The sequence below is a fragment of the Cryptomeria japonica genome, chromosome 7 (genome assembly GCF_030272615.1).
Source record: "Cryptomeria japonica chromosome 7, Sugi_1.0, whole genome shotgun sequence".
Taxonomy (NCBI): domain Eukaryota; kingdom Viridiplantae; phylum Streptophyta; class Pinopsida; order Cupressales; family Cupressaceae; genus Cryptomeria; species Cryptomeria japonica.
This window is the reverse complement of record NC_081411.1, coordinates 386,472,537-386,495,028: the sequence shown is the minus strand read 5'-3', so window position 1 is coordinate 386,495,028 and position 22,492 is coordinate 386,472,537. Positions and strand designations below refer to the sequence as shown.

At 40.9% G+C, this 22,492-nt stretch overlaps 1 protein-coding gene across 3 annotated transcripts in view; it reads left to right on the top strand.

Moving 5' to 3' along the window:
* Nucleotides 1-22,492, top strand: part of LOC131067122 (uncharacterized) — a 146,010-nt gene that overhangs the window by 82,308 nt on the left and 41,210 nt on the right. The window contains exon 5 of one of the 3 annotated variants that reach the window (XM_058002053.2): nt 19,638-19,976. The exons of the other annotated variants lie outside the window; for them this stretch is intronic. Coding sequence (XP_057858036.2) covers nt 19,638-19,765 — 128 coding nt within the window. The 3' untranslated portion in view covers nt 19,766-19,976. Of the gene's footprint in view, nt 1-19,637; nt 19,977-22,492 lie in introns of those variants that run through there. 3 annotated transcript variants of the gene reach the window in all.

Here is a 22,492-nt window from a genome sequence, read left to right as displayed (position 1 = left end):
CTCGGTGCTATTATCTTGCAATTCAATTCTTTGTGTATGTGTGTGTGCTTGTCAATTGTGCTAGCATTGTATGTTTATTAAAGGGTAAGTGTTTATGTCAACTATGAGTTTGTGAGTCGTAGGGTGTCAACCAAAGTTGCGATTCTTGTGTACTATTGTGGTTTGGTCTTGTGCTAAATGCGTGGGAGTTGGTGACAAGAATGACTACATGAATTTGAGGCCATAGTGTGCCATATAAGCTACCCTTATGGAGAGAAAGACTCGCTGGTTGTTTGTGAAATAAGCTAAACAATGGTCATCTTGGTTGATTTGGGATAATGGTTGTCACAGCGAATAACTAGAAAGTGTTGCCTTGCCTTAGTGAGTTGTTGCATTGATTACAAGTTATTCCCAAGACGATGGCTATCTTGATGAATAATTGGACATTGTTGCCTTGACATCAAGGTGGTTCTTGTTTGCCAAGCTTAGGCGTATTAGTGTTGTAGCAACCCTCCTAGATTGCGTTGTGATTGCATTTGTGACTCAAATGTTTGAGGTTTGTGTTGTATTTGTTTGAATGCATGCTTGTTCATGTGTGAGCTACTTAAACTAGAGAGTAGAGAATCGCATATATCCATATGTGTGTGTATGATTTGATTAAGCTATAGTGTGATGAGACTTGGATTGGTTAATTGGTTGATTGGGTTGATTGAATGGTCTGCATAGCAAGGGCCATTGACAATGGCTAGTTTAATGTAACTTTAGGAATATAAATTTGGTTGTAGAGACTTAGTAATCGCTATGCACTTGACCCACACCCTTGTGAAGTTGAATACCCATTGTGATGACGACTCGATGGAATAGTAGATTGGATGATTGGATTGGCCTTGGAAGTTTAGCAACCTTGATCTTGCAGTGGTGGAAATTGGGTTATCTCTAACATCGAAGTTGATGGCAATAGTTATAAGAGCTAACTATGAATATGATGTTTCAATTTAGCTTTTGCAGGTCTCAAATTTGTATTGTTGATACTTGTCTAATTTATAATTATTCCTAATCTCTGCTAATAGGGTTGTGTTCCCAAAGAAATTTTGGATCAACTAGCCTTATTTTGTGTAGGAGGGAAATTAGGTGAGTTGAAGACCCTTTGGGATGTCTAGGTTCAAGCCCCTAAGATGCCAATTTGGAGGAAGTAGATGGATGATCCTTAGTTTCTTAAGTGTGGCTTCAAGGGCACTTGTGGTTTGCTTTTGGATACTCTGCCTCTTAACAAATAAATTTCAATGAATACGTGAATATATATAATTCTCACAATAATATATGTTGAGTATTCGACTACATATTGATATCCTATTCTTAATTAAAAGATTACAACCTAATGTTGATTTTGGTGTCTCAATTGTATTGCTATGAGTTGAAGGGATGCATACAAAATATTGTGAAATCAATTATCATTTCGATGTTCTTGTTTTAATTGGTTAAGTTGGATGTCTATGACTTGCATACTATAACTTGTGTTTGCAGTTTTAAATATATGAACCTCATGAGATTTTCATATCTTGTAGAGTTTGTGAAGCAACGCAAGTTTCCAAAGGGCATATTGAAAATTATCCAAAATACTAAATCAAATAATATGTTGCTATATTATTAGTTCACTTGGGATGATTTTTACATTAATTACAATATAGTTTTTGTGAAGCCTTTGCGAAATTCAACTACCCAAACCACTCAACAACTAAACACGTGACTAACACACTCAACAACTCATTGTTATAGCTAAATATCTAATATTAAGATCACTTTATTACAAAATGTAACCCTTACATTCTAACAAGGTTGCATTGTTAGTCTCCTCTGTAACAAATTCTTACCATTGCATCTTGGCATTCAGCTACTGACAAGTCCCATGGCATTGTGATTGATGCCTTCTATTATGAATTTCTTTGTTGCGTTGTTATATGTATGGGACTAGGTATGATTAAGGGGAGTCTTGCTTGTGCTTAATCAATTCACACATTTAGACCATATCACAAACGTAACAAATCATGATACCAGCCAACATACACAAAAGACATTATCACAACTCAGCACAAACACATAAATCATGTCACAAGCTTGACATCATAGTTTACCAATCCATGAACGTAGTACTAACCCATAGATGGACATAATGAACTTAGGCATGACACCAATCCTTGTGACACACTATGCCTTCTAGATTTCCTTCATTACAGCCTTTCTTTGAATCGCTCTTTCTTGCACAATAATTTCCTAAACAAGTGTTCTCTTTGCATCAACAACCTTTTCTCTTGACTTCTTTGGGATTTTATAAAGTTTCACAAACTCTAACCCTTCAGATTTCAATGGCCAATTGGGTTGCTTCCTCAATTTTCTTTGAAATCATTCATTTCTTTGAACTCTCCAACCATGTAATTCTTGGCTTTATTTGATTGGCTGCATGCCCAATGACACACTTTGGTTAAGGAACTTGAGTTTTCCTAGACATCAATATTTCTTCATTCTCTAGGTTGATTCACTTTGCACTTTATTCTCGATTTTCCTTTAATTGATTTCTTGGTGCAATCAGGTTTCCTTGGCTAGTAGTCCTTGTAGATACTTGGCTCTTTCCTAAGTGTTCCTTGTAGCCTCGACATCCTTGTACAACACACCTAATTGTAATGACCACCTATGATTAAGACTATTCTACTACCATTTTCATTGCATCTTTATGCAATCTTCATTATTATTGGATTGTTTGCTTAAGATTGTGATGTCAAGTATTTCTAGACTTAATAATATTGATGAGTTCTCCATTCATCTATCATTTCATCACTTGTACATTTGTTTCTCACATTGACTCTTTTGGAGAGGATTTTTCTCCCATTGGGGTTTCTCCTTTTCTCTATTTGTGAGAGATCTTTTGTAAATAGGTACCTAAAATGGCCTCGTAGTTAGGACACATCCTTGCATCTTTGCATCATTTGCATTGATTAGTTCCTCCCTAAGTTGAACTTAAGGAGGGGTGTTAGTGTGAGTAAGGTATTTTACCTAACCAGTTCACCTGTAGGTCCTATTCACATGTTAAGTTTACTTAGGTCCTAAGAATCTTTCTAGAAGTCTTAGTTGTCAACTAGAGCTTATCTTATCTTTTGGCATTTTATGTTTATGTCCTAGGTCATTTAATATTTTTCATGTTAGTTTTCTCATGTTATAGGATTAAGACACATGTCATTATCTTGTCTAGTCCTATCTCTCATCCTCTCCTATATAAGCAAAGCCTCTTGTACACTTTGTATCATAGATCAAGATCATCGCTTGATTTGATGTGTAGATCATAGGGGTATGTACCTTCATTTGATCCATTGTTGATCATTATACATTATTGGCATCCTTAATCATAGCAATCTATTTTGCAGTCATACTCTCTTGTGGAAGGTTATCTTTTTGTTTTGCAAGTGATCTTGGGTTGTGTGAGCTAATCTTCAACTCTTAGATGGTATCTGAGCTCTAGTTTTGCGACATCCTCAAACCCAGTAAACTGGTCCCTGATCTATTGCACCTGGAGAGTCCAGAAGGCCAAAATCTCCCATTTTCATATATAACACTTGATATTTTGGCAATTTTTAATTTTTCATGAGGATATTAAATTTGACGACCAAATTGTCGTTAGTGGACACTATGTTGAATTTGATGGCCAAATGACTGTCAACGGTGCTCAACCCCTCTATATCAAGTTCAACACATGGTCACACGTGGGCCCAGCCACCAACCCCTAAGGGACTTAATTTTGGCCCTTAAAGATCTAATTGGGTTGTGACTCGAGTGTTAGATTTTAGGTGATGAGATATTGTTAGAAAACTAGTTCCAAGCACTTTCCAGTGGTGCAGGTCTAATTATTAGGTTTTTTGGTAAGTCTTATTGTTGTTTGAAGTTAGATCTCCCTTTTAGACCTTTGAGCTCACAACTTTTTGCTAGGATATCATGTACGCTGCCTTTTATGAATGTGAGATTTATCACTAAACAACCATTTTCTAAAATAAGTTCAGCAAGCAACCACTTGTTCATCTATATATCCTCATTTAGGGAGATCCAGAAGCTTAGGCTGAAGGATTAATAGTAACATTATAATTCAACTAAACTCATCAAAATAACTTTTCACAAAGAGTGATCAATCTCCCTCGCTCAAGTAAAACTTTCACAATATAAATTCATATAATGGGTTAAAAGTCAATAATCACTCCAAATTGTATTGATATCCTTGGATCTATTTGCCCTAGTTTAAGTTCATATCCCTTTAGTGCTTTCAACATGCTGTATTCACTATTTGCTTTTATCCAATATTAGGTTATTTATCCAACCTCTCTATGTATGTGCATATAAGTATATGTGTGGGTATATATTTGTGCTCAAGTATGCTTGTAGGGTGCATTGTGCATTTGATACTTACTGTGCTACCATATAATGAGCCATTGAGGCTCCCTTGATTGCCCCTATTTTCTGCTGCAATATAATACAATATTTCTACCCTCCTATTAAGACCATTTACTCTCCAAATCCACGCATAGACATTAAATCAAGTCATACGAAGGATCATGCCCTTTACCTAGTCAATCCAATTGCCAAGAAGGTACTGTTGCCGGCATATTGTATGTATGGGAATAATAAGTAATTAAGTAATTAGGAAGTACTTTGTTTAGTGATGTAACCAAGGGTAGGTAGTTACGGGTGTGACAGATGTCCCTCGCACCCCCTCGATACCTTTATATACCATGTGATGTAACTTGCCATTATGACGATTATGAATGGAATGGTATCTTTTCTGTTGGCTAGCAATTGATATACATTGTGTGACTTAATACATTATGACTGTGTTTCTCTGAAGTCTATGGCATTACTGTTCTTTGTAATGCATTCCATCCGCATGCATTAAACTGTTCGCCTAGCGGGCAAACATCTGGTGCTGTTGCTGATTTAAACCTAGGAATGACGGGAGTATACTACATGGCACAACAATAATGGGCCAACCATTGAATGAAGGGAGGAGCAGCCCTGAGGAAGAACCCGAAGAATTGTTTGAAGGAGAAAGGGAATTGACAGTAGACTTTAGGTGCATGCTGCAAGCGTCCATTGAAACTCACGTACGAAGGGAAGTAGCACGAGAAGACGTTCCTGAGAGTGCTGTGTGGACTTCCCTCGAAGTGAGCCCCGCGATGAACCAGTTGATGAACAACCTGCCCAACCTATTGGCACAAGCTTTCCTTGCCCTTCAAAACTGCCGAGTGGAAACATATCGTGAGAACCTGTAATATCCCTACTAGTTAGAGACCACTGTCCTGCTAGACAGACTGTTAGAATGCCACAAATATATATATGTAACTAATCTAGTTTGCAATTAAACTTCAATTATTTAAAAACTAATCTCAATTCTTATTTAATAAAAGGATACGGGAGCAGTACTGGGACATGCCTTTAGGCGGCCGTGAAGCTCGCCTTCTTGGAACCCATCTTGGTTCCAAGCCATACCAGGAAATCGAAGGATAATTCGATTCTTGTCTTGGATGTAACGTCTTACATCCAAGCCTACTAAGGAAGACCATCATATATGCTCAATTCCTTGCCTTGGATGACGCATCTCGTCATCCAAGTCTACCAGAGAGGACCAGCCAGATCCGTCTCTTCTTGGATGAGTTTTATCACCCAAGCCATACATATATGCATATAGATACTCAGTATATACTGCCTACCAGGGATTATCATAATCCCTCCATTAGGCTAAGGGAATTTCTTCCCTATAGCCTCCATCATATAGTCACATTATTCATATTACATTTTACAATTCATTATCATTTTCCATTCCATAATTTACGTCTACATTTACATATTCTTTAATCCTCTTTATTGATCCTAGATATACATAAATATTTTGCATGGATACCTATATTTATTGCCACATACATATAAGTAAACATTCAGTAATATATATATTTGTAAATATGCATTAATATATATGTGTGTGTGTGGCACACACGTCCACACACATATATACCTTATGACTCGTAACACCTCTTACCTGTACGCAGTTCGCAGCCTGCTGTTGAAGTTCGTAAACCGTAGTTGCCGTCTGCAGATTGAAGTCCTTCCGTCTTCGTCCTTGCTACCCCCCTTTTTCTCTTTGGAGGTCTTTCTTTATCCCCGTGGAGGGGGAGGGTCGCGACCCACCACGGGGTTCCTTTCACAGGAAGAGGCGTGACGGTGGTCGCAGCCCCCGTCCCACCACTTCCTTGGGGGGGGGGGGCACCGTGGTGGTCTTCCTTATACACTGTCGCCGTTTTAACTTCAACATTTTTATTTTCATTAATACCTTAATTTAATAATACTTTTCTATATTATTTTATATATTAAATATATTAACATTTTAATCATTTATTTATATTTAACTTTTATTTAACACAAATAAATGATTTAACATAAATTAACAGTATTTAGTGATTTATTTCTACTTTTAGTATATTAACATTATTTAACAAATTTACATCAGGATATCTATCCGGGTTTATCACAGAACCGGCGGCGACAAATCTTACAGCAGTTCAAAGAGAGGAGTCGGTGTGAGGAGGAAGAACGTGACGAAAGCCGTCGGCGAACCTTCAATCCCACGGAACGAAGGAATTGATGTTGGTGACGTTGAATAAGGACAAAAACCGTGTGCCAAAGGGACAAGAAGAAGACGGGCACAAGGCAACAACAAGGGCACTAAGGTTGGAGCAACAAGCCGAACGTCGGAGACGGTTGAAGAAGGAAGCGGGAATGGCAATGATGGCTTGAGTGGCGAGGGCCAAGTTTCTGTGTTAAGAGAAACCACTAGGAAGCGGTTGGGGGACCTTTCCCTCATGTTGGAGGAGATTGGCGATGGGAGTATGGTAGAGCCATACACGCCATTTAGAGGTGACGAGTCCAGGAGAGAAAAGGAGATTGAGATTGAGAACAGAGAAGTGGGAGATACCGGTGTGACCGAAGGTGTCGAGAGGACGCAAGGGCATGGTAGTAGAAGCAATCTGTTTGGTTCAGGCTCATCACACCCTGGTAGTCAGAGTAACCTGGTGGGACCCAACGTACCAAATCTCAACGGACCACTTTATAGAGGACCAGTGACTGGAAGGTCGAGTTCTGGAGGGTAGACTAGGCCACAGCCAAGGAGCATAATGGCGAACAGGTAAAAGTTGCCTAAATTCACTAGAGACGGGAAGGAAGATCCTGTATGACATTGCTGGACATGTGAGACGATCTGGTCGGCCAATGGAGTAGCCAACAAAGCTCAATGGGTGGTGCAGTTCCTTGCCACCCTACGCAGGGTAGCCATTGACTAGAACTCCGATATAGATAAGACGAAGGTAGGAACTTGGGACGAGTTACAGAAAGCCTGAGACAGAGTTTCGACTCCTTCGGGACGACAATGAAATCATCGCGGAAATCCTGAGTATGGAGCAAGGAAAACACGAGACAGTTAGAGCATATAGCCGGCGATTGAAGGAAATGCTGGGAAAGATGGACAACTAGTCGACTGATGGATTAAAGAAAAGGTGGTTTGTGGAGGGTCTGAAATCATCCCTCAGGAAGAAAATGAAAATTGTACCACCCACGTCCTATGAAGATGCCTACAACCATGTGATGGACTTGGAAAGTGAAGGCAAGACGACTAGGAAGAAGAAAGACAAGTCCTTTGGTGACGAGGAATCCTCGGATGGAAGTAGCAGCGATGAGGGATCCAACAAGAAGGTGCAAGCCCTCTAGAAGGACATGCATTGCGTGATAGAAGAATTTAAAAGTATGTAGGGAAGCACGAGCAAGAATGAGGAAGTGTGGTGCACCGAGTGTAAGGAGGAAGGTCATACAAAAGGCACTTGTCCTAAAAAGGTCTTCTGTTTAATTTGCCAAGTGTTGGGACGCTCCACCAAAGAGTGTCCCTACAATATGAAGACACGAGAGAATCAGGTGCTCTTCACCCAGGAGTAGCCATTGCCATCCGCTGCGGCGGGCACATCACAACCCCAAGCCAAAACCACGACATCATCCGGCAGTTATAGAGGTAACCTAAGGGGAGGAAGAGGCAACAATAACAACAACAATAATCGGAGCCGAATGCAGTACAACGTTAAAGGACGACCTATGATTCAATGCTGGGCCTGCAACCAGCGGGGGCATTTTGCGCGGGATTGCCAGAAGGCTAAAACCCTTCAGAACTTGTGCAAATGGTGTGGTCCTGGCGACCACGAAGATACAAATTGCCCCAAGCCTGGAGTGAATCTATTAAATATTGAGAAACCTGGTGAGGAAAATGAGGTGTTGGCACTCACCCGGGCACAAGCAAAGAAGGCCACCTACCCGAACCCTCGTACAGAAAAAGAAAGAGCACTGTAGGCGAAGGGTGAGATTGAACGAGGCATGATGATAGAACGACGAGCAACAATGGAGGCGGCAAGCACCTCATCCCGTACGGAGGCAGAGAAAAATATTATGCGGCAAGTCTTGCAAATGGAGGTATTGGTAAAGGTGCAGGACCTTCTCGAAACAATGCCACAATTGAGGACTGCCATCCTGAGCTCTGTGCATAGCACGACCCACACATTTTCCTAGACATCTTCAAACCAACTGGAAGTCCCATTCAGCCCTTCGGCTGACCCAATGCTACTGGCCGTCAATAGTGGTCGACACCCCGCGGTGGTAGAGATGGGTATCCTTGGGATCATTCATACAGATACCATTGTGGACGGAGGATCTGGAGTAAATGTGTTGCCGGAGGAAACGTGGAAGAAGATGGGAAAGCCAAAACGTGGAAGAAGGTGGGAGTAGACCAGCATGGTATTAAGCCGCTCGACACCCTGATGGCCCAATAGGTGACCATTGGCACACAACCCTTCTTACTGGATTTTGTGGTAATCCCCCTTAAGAAGGGCGACGACGCCATCTTAGGGAGAGGTGGTTGGTGACAACGAAAGTAAATCACAATGGGAAGAGGAACACCCTCTCCATGGAGAAAGGTAGGCGGGAGTATGTCATTGATCTCTGCTCCAAATGGTAAGCGAGGAGTTGGCGTCTTTCTTGGAGTCTGAATCAAAGGAAGAGACGACTGGTGTGGATGAAGGAAAGGAGCCGATGGAACCAAATAGTGAAGGAGTGTTGGAACTCGATGGTTGCTCAGAGGACGACATGTGCTCATGAAATGGACTCTTCCATTGGCAGATGGAGGACTGAGCTGTTCCAATACAACATGCTCCAGATAGAAGAGCCAGATGAGAAAGATGTGTTCCCACCAGAGTACGAAGAATATAGAGAAGGGGAGGCCCGAGTGGATGATGCTCCCACACATCAATTTGAGAAAGACAAACCTATTAAGTATGAGGAGTCCAAGTTGAAGGTGAACAACTTGGGAAAGGAGGAAGACCCCAAAAAGATGTTGGTGGGGGACGATTGGGATCCCGTGTTGAAGGCGACAACTTTCAAAATCTTTTTAGAGTATAAGGATGTTTTTGCTTGGACATATAAAGATTTGAAAGGAGTGCCCCTCGAGTTGTGTGTACATCGCATTCAACTGGCACTTGGAGCCCAGCCGGTGCGGAAGAGGCCGTACCGGATGAACAAAAACTATGCCGCAAGGGTCAATGAGGAAATAGAGAAGATGCTGGAAGATGGCATCATCTTCCGAGTCCAGACCAGCGAATGGGTGTCTCCGATTGTCATTTCCTTAAAGAAAGAGGCCAATCAAATCCGGTTGTGTGTCGATTTTTGGTGCCTGAATGCAGTCACTATCAAGGATCCTTTTCCCATACCTTTCACGGATAGCATATTGGAAGAGGTAGACGGCCACAAAATGTATTCCTTCGTGGACGAGTTTTTAGGATACAACCAGATCTCGAGCCAAGGAGGATAAAATCTCAAGACCACCTTCGTGGTGGAGGACAACGTGTACGCATATAACCGGATGCCATTCAATCTGTGCAGTGCGCCTGCAACTTTTCAAATGATCATCTTGCACATCTTTGACAAGATGTCCGTGGGAAACTTTAAGGCTTTCCTCGACGATTGGTTGATTTACAGTGGGCAGGACACACATCTGGTAGCCCTAAGGGAATGCATGGAGAGATGCCGGAGGGCAAGGTTGGCACTCAACCCTAGGAAGTGCCGATTCATGGTACCGCAAGGCAAACTGCTCAGGCACATTGTTTGTAAAGCAAGGTTGAAGACGGATCCGGACAAGGTACGGGTGATTGTGGAAATGGAGCCTCCCACAGATGTCATCGGGGTAAAATCCTTCTTAAGCCATATCGGCTATTGTAGAAGGTTTATAATGAACTTTGCTCAGATATCCTACCCCTTGGACAAGCTCACACGGAAGGGCGAGCTGTACACGTGGGGGACCCCGAAAGGTGAACTTTTGAGGAGTTGAAGACCAGGCTGGTGGCGACCCCTATCCTCGCATATCCGAATTGGGACAAGGAGTTCCATGTCCATGTAGATGCCTCTAATTTCGCAATTGGTGCCACATTAGCTTAGGTGGGCAACCATGGATTGGACCATCCAATCTATTTTGCGAGCAAATTATTGTTTAAGGCTGAAAAGAACTACAACACAACAGAGCGAGAGGCCCTAGGAATGGTATATGCAATGCAAAAGTTTTGACACTACCTTCTGGCCACATTGTTCACGTTTTACGTGGACCACTAGGCCCTGATGTACTTGGTCAACAAACCAATTATTCAAGGATGGATCAGTCGATGGCTACTCCTGTTGCAGGAGTTTACATTCACCATCATTGTGTGACTCGGAAAAACCCATGTGATAGCTGATCAACTATCACAGATAAGGTCGGGGGAGCCACCAGAGGGGGTTAATGATGAATTTTCGGATGCTCACCTGTTCCAGATCGCAGTATTGCCATCATGGTATATTGCTATCCGGGAATATCTCTCCACTTCCGTGTTCCTGCAAGGTATGCCACCGGGGGAATGGAGGAAACTCGTGTTGAGAAGCCGTACATTCCAGTTAATTAATGGATTGCTGTACAAAATGGGGCCCGACCAGGTATTGCGTTGGTGTAATGGAGGAAGAGGTGCTAAGCGTTCTGAGGGAGGCACATGAGGGCCCCGCGGGAGGCCATATGGGACCCGACACTACTGCACGAAAGGTGCTACTTGCAGGCTTATGGTGGCCCACATTGTATAATGACGCCCTAGAGTGGGTAGTGGGATGTGATACGTGTCAAAGAGCCAGGAAGCCATTGAAGAGGGATTTCATGCCCCTCAACCCCTCACATGCTCAAGAGTTGTTCGAGCGCTGGGGGTTGGATTTTATTGGGCCACTCAAGGCCAGCCGTGCCAGGAGGTGCCACTACATTGTGGTATCCATAGAGTATTTAACTAAATGGGTAGAAGCGCGAGCCTTGCCTGACAACTCGGCCTTGAGTACTGCAAAATTCATTTATGAACACATAATCACGCGATATGGCATCCCCATCCAGTTGACTAGTGACAGGGGTGGACATTTTGTGAACCATGTCATCAAATTACTCACGGCTGAATTCGAAACTTTTCACTCGTTGTTCAACCCTTATTACCCACGAGCCAATGGGCAAGCTGAGGCTACCAACAAGATTCTAGTTGGAGTGATTTATAAATCGTGCAGAGTCGAGGGAGAAGATTAGGAAGAAAAGTTACCCTCTGTGTTGTGGGCCTACCGCACCACCTACAAGATGACTACGGGTTAGATGCCATTCCAACTTATGTACGGGCAGGAAGCGGTTGTGCCAGCCGAGTTCATGGTGCCAAGCCTCCGCATCGCCATTGAGAACAAACTCGGGGATATGGAGAGGCTAAGGGAGAGGTTATATGCCTTGAACAAATTGGACGAGAAAAGGATGATGGCTCAGTGGGCCACTGAGGCAGCCCAACAACGCAGGAAAATGTGGCATGACAAACACTTAAAGCAAATGAGGCTCACCCCGGGACAATTGGTGCTGAAGTACAATGGGCGCAATGAGATTAAACCCGACAAATTCAAAGTAAGGTGGCTAGGGCCATATAAAGTTCAAGAAGTCGTTGAAAATGGGTCAATCAAGTTGTGGACATTGGATGGACAGGAGGTTCCAGACAGTGTTTATGGGTTGAAACTAAAACCATATCATGAGCACAAGCAAAGGAATGGCCCAAAATCTTCTCATGGATATACTTAGGTAAAATTTAAATAAAATAAAAAAAAGAAAAAAGAAAAAAGAAAAAAGAAAAAAATGAAAAGACGAAGAACTCACCGTACGGTCTTGTTATTAAAACCGTATGAACCGATGAAAACATATTCCATAGAAACCGTACGGACATTGCAACAGTAGAAGAATCGCCCATGACGAAATCCGTATGGCTCAAGCAGAATACTACGACTGTCAAAATTTCCATACGGTCAAGGTAAATAAAAAATCTGTACATTGGCAAAAGCGAGCATATTAAAATCCGTACGGTGGTATAGGGGAGCAAATCGAGATCGGTACAACCATTGGAGGAGGACAACGTATGGCCAAAGGGTGGCGAGGAAGACCGTATGACAGTGGGAGGAGGACATCGTACGGCTGAAGGAAAGAAAAGGGGCCGTACGATGAGATACAATGATTTTCGTACGGCGCGATAAAATGATTTTTCATACGGTTGGATAAAATGATTTTCGTACGACTGTAGTTTGAGGTAAGCCGTACACGATAAAGGACGAAGACCGTCCATACAACAAATAAAAGGAAGAAGACCGTCTGTACAACGAATAAAAGGAAGAAGACCGTCCGTACAACGAATAAAAGGAAGAAGACCGTACAATATAGTGACCGGGGAGGCAGTACAACGTGCCGTACAAGGTATTGAATAATAGGGAGAAGAATAGATCCGTACCTGGCAATCCGTACAACAGGGAGAAGTCGCCGTACAAGGTATAAAATAACGACATTTGAAAAATATTATAAGTGTTGGTGGAAGTGTCTAGTCAATAGCGGCGTGGGGTATCAAGGGGGAGTAGGCAGCCGACGGTGGCATCCGAGCCGATATCTTACAGGTCGGCGGCAAGGTTGTTGTAGGATACCCCAGGCAAGACTCGCCGACACGAAGGGTACTTTTTTGGGCAAAACGCGGTGTAGCATTCGAAGGAAGTAGGATCCCACATATTGAGGGGAGTACGCACATGCGGAAATTTGTTACCCTAACCCTATTTTTTCTTTTATATTTAAGGGCACAAGAGACAAAAGAGAAATCAGTTAACGGACCCCAGCGGAGGAAAGAACTGGAAAAGACATTTGGAGCAGTTACTTGCTACAGTGCCGTCACCATCTGCTAACAAGAAAGATATTCGGATTTTGCCTTTAGGTGTCAAAGTAAGAGGCGGCATGGCTGACAACAACAAAGGCAAGGGCAAAAAGGTATGACCTAAAGTGCAGAGTCAGATGGTAGCGAAAGATGATGTGACCATCGACACCATTACTTTCGAGGGTTTGAGTGGAGTAGATTGTAGAAAATGGTGGACCAAGACCCCGCATGATGATCCGGTGAAGGCACATGTACACTGGGCCATTCAGATGCCCATATTTTGCATCAAAGATTTCGAGGTCGCATTCAGGGCTATGATTGGTGCATACGATAGCCACGCGGCAGTCGGTGTTCGACTATGAGCACCATCGGGTTATGGTCTCTTTGGCTTCCACAGAGTTCACGAGGGTTTTTGGTATCCCAGGGACGCGGGTGAAGAAAGTAGATAAGGGCCAAAAGATATCTCCAGACTTCAAGGATAAACTCTTGAAGTTGATGTGCTGGGACGACCTCACACATGCCGAGCTCGATAGCCTCCAGCATGCAAGCAAGGGAAGAGGTCTGAAGAAGTCTTTTTTACGAGAGGGAGAGTGGCGGTGCCTCTTGGATGTGTTGAAGAGACGCTTGATGGGAGCCAGTAGGGCTTCAGACATTGCCATGGCGCAGGTTGTATTGATGAATGGCATTCGCAATGGTGTGGTATATGACTGGGCATTTGTGCTCGCTGATAGGATGGAGGAATTTATGACCTTGCAACACAAAACTTTCTATATGTCGTACCATGCCATTGGACTCTTCTTGGACGCAGTGCGTCTTTAGATATTGCCCCAGACATAGCATTTGGTACCACACGATCGTGTACACCCTAGACAACCGCCTATATTCTATTATATCTTGGCACCGAGCGGAGACATACAAACAGGCAAGAAAAAAAAGTGGAGGGTGGTGGTGTTCGAGTCTGAGCCGGAGTCGGAGCTCGAGACTAGTGGTCTGAGTGAGGAATAGAATGCAGAGGACTCCGTAGATACGTCACAGGCCACGAAGGGTAGTTTCAGGATGGTAGGTAGAGGAGGACAGCAGGTGGAGGAGGAGACTGTGGCGACACCTCCCACAGTTACACAGGCAGCGGCAGCCACACCTCCACGGAGTGAGTTACCCCAGCAGACAATATCACCAGGTGCCACGGTAGCCCCTCAGACTCTACCACCTGGAGCAACAGTATTGGCAGTGCCTGTTCCTGGGTTTGGGTAGGCCTGGACACCAGTAATTATGATCCCGGGACGCATGGCCATGACATTGGTGGCCCCACCAGGAGCACCCGAGGCCCAAACGGTAGGAGGCAGGATTCCCACAGCAGCAGTGGAGGTAGGGACCAGTGGGGAGATGGTTGGTAGTGAGGCTGTGGTAGCATCGGAGCATCCTGGAGGGAGTGGTACCCCTTCTCAGGTAGATCTGAGTGCCTGGCTGAGTCGGTATAAGATGGCACCAGTGGCACCGGTTGGAGCAGCTGTCCTCTCTCCACAACGTGAGTTGCCGAGCCCCCACGAGATTGTAGACTTGGTAGGAGATAGCTCACCAGAGAACTCGTGGGCAGTGCAGGGAGACCATTCACCCATTCGTGAGTTGGTGCTGAGTCCCAGGTAGGAGCAGGAGTTGATACAGAGCCCCCCTCATGTTGAGCTACTGTAGAGTCCTCACCAGGATGCCCAGGAGAAAGTTGTCCCCGCATCTCTGAGAGTGGATGGTGACATGGATTTGGAGCAGTTTATTGCGGACATGGTTGCTGGAGCTTAGAGGATTGTAGCCTTGGCATGGTCCCAGGGAGATGCCAAGACAGACAGACAGTTGGAGCAGCTGCTTGGGTTTATGAGGAATGGCTACACGACACACTTTGCTGAGTGTTTTGAGTCGAGGGGTGGCCTACTACAGAGACCTTGCAGATCCTGGAAGATTGGGGTTTCTGGGAGCAGGTTGGAGAGACTAGCACACAATCCCTGTTGCGGAGGATAGAGCAGGTCTTCCGTGAGACATACTATGAGTTGAGGCAGACACAACATATTGCTCAGGGTATGGAAACCCAATGGCAGGAGGCCGTGTCGACGAGGGAGGAGTTGGCTACTTGACTCCAGTAGGTGGAGGAAGCGCATAGGGAGCAGTTGGCTTGGGAGAAGGCCTCACAGGTAGCAGAGAGAACTACCTTGGAAGCAGAGTTAGCAGAGGAGAGGTTCGAGAAGGATGCCTTGGGGGCACGGTTGGAGGAAGCTCGGGAGGAAAGGGCTATGTTGGAGAATCGTCTTGCTAGTGCCTTGAAGATGGTGGAGAAGAAAGATAAGGAAGTCCTGGAAAAAGGTCCCTTGACAAAGGTCCCTGTTGACAGAAAGACCTTGACTGTAATCAAGGTTTAATATTGTGTTATATGTAGTCAACCTTGGTGTTGTGCAATAAATAGGGAGAACTTAGATATGAAATAAGTAAAAACCAACTTATAATAAATTATATTCATTCATATATATACACATCCATAACATCATATATTTATATATTTTAATGTCTTGCACATGTCTTATAATTCATTCATCATGCTTCACACACACACACATATTCCACATTTATTTTCACATATATTAAATTCATACTATTCCACACATATTTCCACACTCTTCCCTTCCACTTTTCCCTCTTATATAGCCTCTTAATGCCTTTCCATCACATCCTTTCATAATAACACTTAATTATCTTATTCCCATTAATTTGCCTTTTATTCTATAATATTTTTCTCTTTTATAGCTTATTTAGACATATTAGAGGTGTTTAAGGCTATTAAGTGGTATATAATGTATATATGGGTCCAAAAATGACCCAAATGACATATGTGGTGCCTAACAACCCTCTATATCCTACGAACAACCCCCATAAAACTTTTAGAAACAACTAAGTCTCCCATAGCCTAGGCACCGCAATTGGAGACACACTTTTCAAAATATTAATTCACTTACGTTAAATATTAAAAAGTCACTTTTCAAACACTTAAGTGAAAATATTTAAAATAGTTTCCATCACCTTATGGAAACTTGCCAAGGCATTGAAAATGAAGAATCGAACATGCTGGAACCAACTGAAGCTAATAGATGATAAATGATGTTGACACAAGCACATACAATAAATAATAGTGTTCTCTGAGAACCAAAGATAACAAACCCAAAAAGATTGGTGCCATGCAACCACTTACTATAAATAATAGTCTTTTGCGGGGACCAAAGAGAGAAAACCTAGAATGATCAGTGCCATGCAAACACTTACTATAAATAATAGTGTTCTTCGAAGGTCAAAGAGAACAAACCCAAAAAAACCCATAAAGATTGGTGCCATGCAAGTACGTACTATAAATAACTGTGTTCTTAGAAGAGCAAAAAGAACAAATCTAGGAAACCCATAAATATTGGGGTTATGCAAGCACTTACTATAAATAGAAACTACTTTTAAACCCACTAAAACTTATAATTGAGCTCACCAAAAACACTGGAACCCTACCAACGCATTAGAAAACCTACGAAAACCTTGAAAAAATGGCTAATACTTAGAGAACAGGATGGCATAAAAATGGGGACATTACATCTAGGCTATAATCAAGCTCTCATATTCATGGCTTTACATTTATGATACATCAATATAAATTTAAACATTTATCATTTATGCCATCAATATTGATTATGATACATCAATATAAATTTAAACATTTATCATTTATGCCATCAATATTTATCAATTTTCGAAAGAAAATAACAACATTTTCACCCGTTATTTCTTTTAGGATGTCTTATGAATTTACAATTATGTAATACCTTGGCAGCAAATGAAATTCTCGTAATGAGCTACAAAAACTTACAAAATATCTGGGAGCTCAAAGTACCCATCTCTTTGATGACCTTAATTTGGCTAGAGGATGGCGGGTTCGGACGTTGGAAGAATTCCTTGGATATAATGATCCCTATAATAAACCAATTCACATATGCTCGTATTCCAAATCCTCTAGCTTCACAAGACTCTACCACCTCAAGTTTATGGTGCAAAGCAGCCACTTGGAGTTGAAGGTAATCCTTGACAGGTGTTTGCTCCAAAATCTAGGAGACCCTTGCAAAATCTTTGGTCGTTGCCTCAGGGAATGTCGGTGAATAATTGTGCCTACCTGCCATGAATTTTGATTAAAGCAGTTGTGCTACGAATCATTGTATACCACCAAACATCCAACTAAGCTCTCTAATTCACTGTTTTCTCACGGTGGAGACCCACTTAATATAAAAGTGGATAGGATTATGGTCCAACAACACCTTAAAACCACAGTAATGAGGAAATCAAAACAAGGAAAAAAATAGAAAGAGATTATTCTTTGCAAGCATAGTTCTATCGAGGTGTTTTTAGATTCTCTTGGGCTTGCCTGAGTTCGGAGCATGTGAACCAAGCTGGGGACAAGGAAGAGTAGCAGTGGTGATTGAGATATGAAAAATCCCTTATCTATGACACATGTAAAAATCCTTTTATGTTCCATGGATTCAATGAGATTGAAGTCTTGGTGGGCATCTAGGAGTGTATCTTGACAGTGCCAAGAGGACAACTGTCAAAATCGAAGAGCATATAAACAACCCATTGAAAACTCCTTTAGGCACATGACTCTTATTAATTGAAAACTCAACAATTGTTCTACTCACATACTTGTAGGCAATATCAATCTAGTCTTGTCCATTCCAAGAGTATACAATCATGGGTTGGCATCAAGATGCATGGTCCTTGTCAAATCGATCAAGGGTTGCATCACTGTTAGCCAAGAATTATTTCTTCTTGTGCTTCACAAATATCTAATTTGAGATGGTTGATGCTTCTCTTGAGCAAACTATTTTTCCTGGTGGTGAGTATGTATGAGAGATCAAGGGTTGCATCACTGTTAGCCAAGAATTATTTCTTGTTGTGCTTCACAAATATCTAATTTGAGATGGTTGATGCTTCTCTTGAGCAAACTATTTTTCCTGGTGGTGAGGATGTATGAGAGCAATGGTAAGTATTCCTTATCAAGCAGGAGTAGAAGCAACATTCAATTAAATGTGAGACACTACATTAGTCACCTCAAAATGGGCAGAAACATGGACCATACCAACTCTAGCTAAGCACACTAAGGTTTGCTTCATTACTTACTCTAGTGTACAAAATTTAATTCGTTAAAACTTAAAAGCATTAAATAAAAAAGACAATTTAGGGTAGTGGATTTTATCTGTACAATCGGTATTTGTAAGAAATTTTATGGAACATAGATATGATATCAGTTTGAGTTTTGCAAACTAGTTTTGTACAAAATGCTGATAAAAAATTAAATTTTATATTCTTTATATCTTAAAATTTAAATTTCTTAAGCATCACAGAAGACTATGACATATTTAATTGATTTTGTATGCAATGATTTTAGTGAGTTTGATAATAATGGGAAATATACAATATTATTCGGAGTGTGATATATTTATAAAATGTGATACACAAAACAGATTTAAAATGTTGTTGTTATTTTATGAGGAATTCAGGTCTCTAGAGATGCATGTTTTGAAGACTTCTAGTTTATGGAAAACAATCACACATCTTGTTAAACAAAATGAAAATTTTGCAATGTTTAACTTGTAATTTTGCTACAAAGTTTATCCATACAATCTATAAATTATAAGAAAATTTATGAAGCATGGCAATATTGAATTTTTCAACCCAATCTTATGTCGGGGTTTATAAAAGAGAAACTTGACTAAATATTTAATTTTTATAAATCTAAATCTCTATAGCATCACAATTGACAAATGTCACCACATATAATCAATTTTACTTACAATGTGATCTTTATTTGTAACAATGCAACTGTTTTATAAGGAAATGGGTCTTTATAAGTAGATATACTCAAGGCTTTCAATTTTATAAATACAAATCATACACATGATTTTAATACAAATTATTTCACATTAAAAGAAATATCAAGATGACATAAAAACATCTCTATTGAAGAGTTACTATGGGTTCACTTTAGTATAAAATGCAAATGAAAAAAATGTTAACATATGTGGCTAGAAAATAGTGAGTTCTATTAGTATTTATTTGGTATTTATTTGGAAACTGACATTCACATGGAGGTTTTCTTGTAATATCTATTTCTTCTACAATTTTGTTGTTTTAAAACAAATATTCTATAGATAAACTGAGGACATATTTTTTCTTTCTCTACCACATACTAGTTATATTTTATAATTTATTATATTGCTTTTGTATATAGTTTAATATCTTGATGTTACATTGTGGCAGATGCAGTACTTGAATATTTCTTGGAGTTTGCATTGAAGAACTTTAGTGTTGGGTGTGTCGATCAAGGGATTTGGCACCCACACTATAAAAGTCGTCGTGTAGTTATCTTTATCATGGCTAAATTGTAAAAATTCATTAAACAACATCTTTAACAATTTTGATAAATTATTAAGACTTGAGATTAAATGTTGTGGCACCTAATAAAATTTTTGACCACTTGTTCTACCTTGTAGAATCTTATTTGATCAATAAAAATATGGTGCCAATTTTTCCTCTAATAAATGCAGACTTTTCTTTGTAAGAACCTTCTTACACAATATTACAAAAAAGTTCTGGATATGTGAAGTCTAACATATATGCATGATACAATTTGAGTAAAGTGAAGTTCCCTTAGCATATGAACCGATTTTCCTTTGGTTTAAAAAATATATAAAGTGAGATTCATAAATTAAGTTCTTTATGATAATTAGAGAAGTGCGTATGTAATTGCAACAAATTATATTAGTGATGGTGGATGAAATGGCAAAATTAATGTCCTTCATTATTATATCATAACTTCATTTATGAATATGGTATATGTTTTGTACATTATTCACTCAGTTTAGACTTCCATCGGTTTTTTTCAGTATCAACAAAATGATATATTGTGTAAATGACATTGTTACATCATAATAGATCCACTCTTCATAGTTAAAACACATTAACCCAAGTCTTGTAGTTTGTTGGACATTGATATTTCCAAGCCTTTTCATGGTGATATTGTTTTGACGGCTAGGGATAAGATTTGGATTTACCTACTTAATTTTGAGGTTCTACCCTTCAAATGTAGATGATGCTTTGTCATTGGCCACTTGGCTTCTAATGGTCTTCTCTCCTTATGCAAGGGCATGCTGATGTGGTGGAGGAATGCCCTTGAAGATCATTTGACTATTCATGTTTTGACTCTCTAGCTGACGGTTTCTCTCAAGATGACAAGTCTTCTCAAGATATTGGAACTTATCTTCTGGTGTGATTAGAGCAAGTCTTGCTCCTGTTGCCCTTTCAACTCCTATTGGTGAACCCCACCCACCTACCTCAATTGCATAGTTTGTAATTCCATTGGCTTCATATCAACTTCAACTTGGCCTTAAGGGAGTTACATGACATTTCTTTGTTCCTTTTGTGCTTGTGGATGGGCCCTCTATGGGGAATCCCCCCCCAACTCCTAGATTTGAGGATATGGAAGATACTATCTTTTGGATAGTTATATAAAGGCATAAGGTCTTCTAAAATCTTTCTCCAAATCTCATACTAGAGTAAAGGGTGCAAGCTTGAATTGGATTGGGTATGTCATTGTTAGGCTAGATCTCTAGGTACTCTTTTGTCTCATGCATTTTGGTTGTAGTCATGTTTGTGCTTGGCAACTTGGTTGTAGTTGCAACTTATTCCTATTTGTGATGCTGTAATATTTGATTTTTCTCGTGGGTTTGCTTTGTAATAAGGTGGTGACATTTGTTTTCCATTTTATCTAACAAAAAACACATTAATGTAACAATTGCCCTCAATGGCTACTATTTTTTTTTTAAATTTCTTAAGTACCAACTTAACCGACCAAGCTTCTTGTTCTATCTTAGAAGTATCGACTTCATAATTTCTTCAATCACTATAGTGGTGACAATTATACACCACCACTTATGCTTGCACTCAAAGGTGACACATTCTTGAGGTTACGATCACCATTAGACCTAGACCTATGCCTCAAGAGTTCATTCTTGATGACCCTGCCTACGTATCCCTTTGAGGGAAGTCAAAGGCTTCGTAGTTCACCCTTGAAGGTGAGAGGGAGTTCATTCTCTCTCCTATGGATGAGATCTTTGATCTCTCTTTAAATCAGAACTATTTATTAAAATTAGTCCAATCATAATATAACAATAATGAATTGCAATCAAATAGTGTACAAACACACAATTACTCGAGGGTCATATCCTTTCATAATTCCCAAATTCCATAGAGAGTGGTTCAAGCACACATCACAAGATGATTGGCCCATACATTCGTCCTCATCCTAACAAGATCAAGTATATCAATTCCACATTAAGATACCTACCTATTCTTTATTAAAAATTCTCTTTGTTTCTCAATGCCCCTCTCTCTCTCCTCTCCTCGTATTGTCTTATCTTCCTCTCCCATGCCCTTCCTCTACTTTTTTTTATATGCCCTTTCCTCTTAACAAACTCGATATGCCCTAATTTGTGTCAGATACAACCATGCTTAGCATGTAGACCCATTCCATCAATGATGCATAGCTCCAATTTCGCCTCTTTTTTTGTGTTTTTTCATTTGTTTTCTCCCCATTTCTTCCTTGATGAAGATTTAACTGTTAGGCATCAAGAGGATAGAAGTGAAGAATTGGCAAAAGTTAGAGCAACAAGAGATGAAGGAAAAGGGGTGTTATACAAGGACAAAGTTGTTATTGCATGTTTTGGTCCTCATTCTAAAATAGGACAACAAGTTGGCAACAAAGTTATAGCAACAAATTCCTTAGCAGAGAGTAGAGGTGCAAGGTCATCATGGGCAAATGTGTTTGAAAACCCAATTTTGGGTCTTACATGTCAATATGAATAGCAATCAGCGCCTACCCAAGACTCCTTGAGTTTGGTTTGTTGGAACTGCAGAGGTTATCCGTGGAGACGTGGACCAGGGTTAGGGCCTATTGCGGAGGGGAGAGACACCATTTGTCTCACTGAGACACATGACCACGAAGGGTGTATGACCCCTCTGTTTAAGGGTTTTTCGAAGATGGCGGTTTGGAACAAGGCAACAGGAAATGGCAAAGGTCATGGAGGTATAATGGTTTTAGTGAAAGAAAGAGAAGG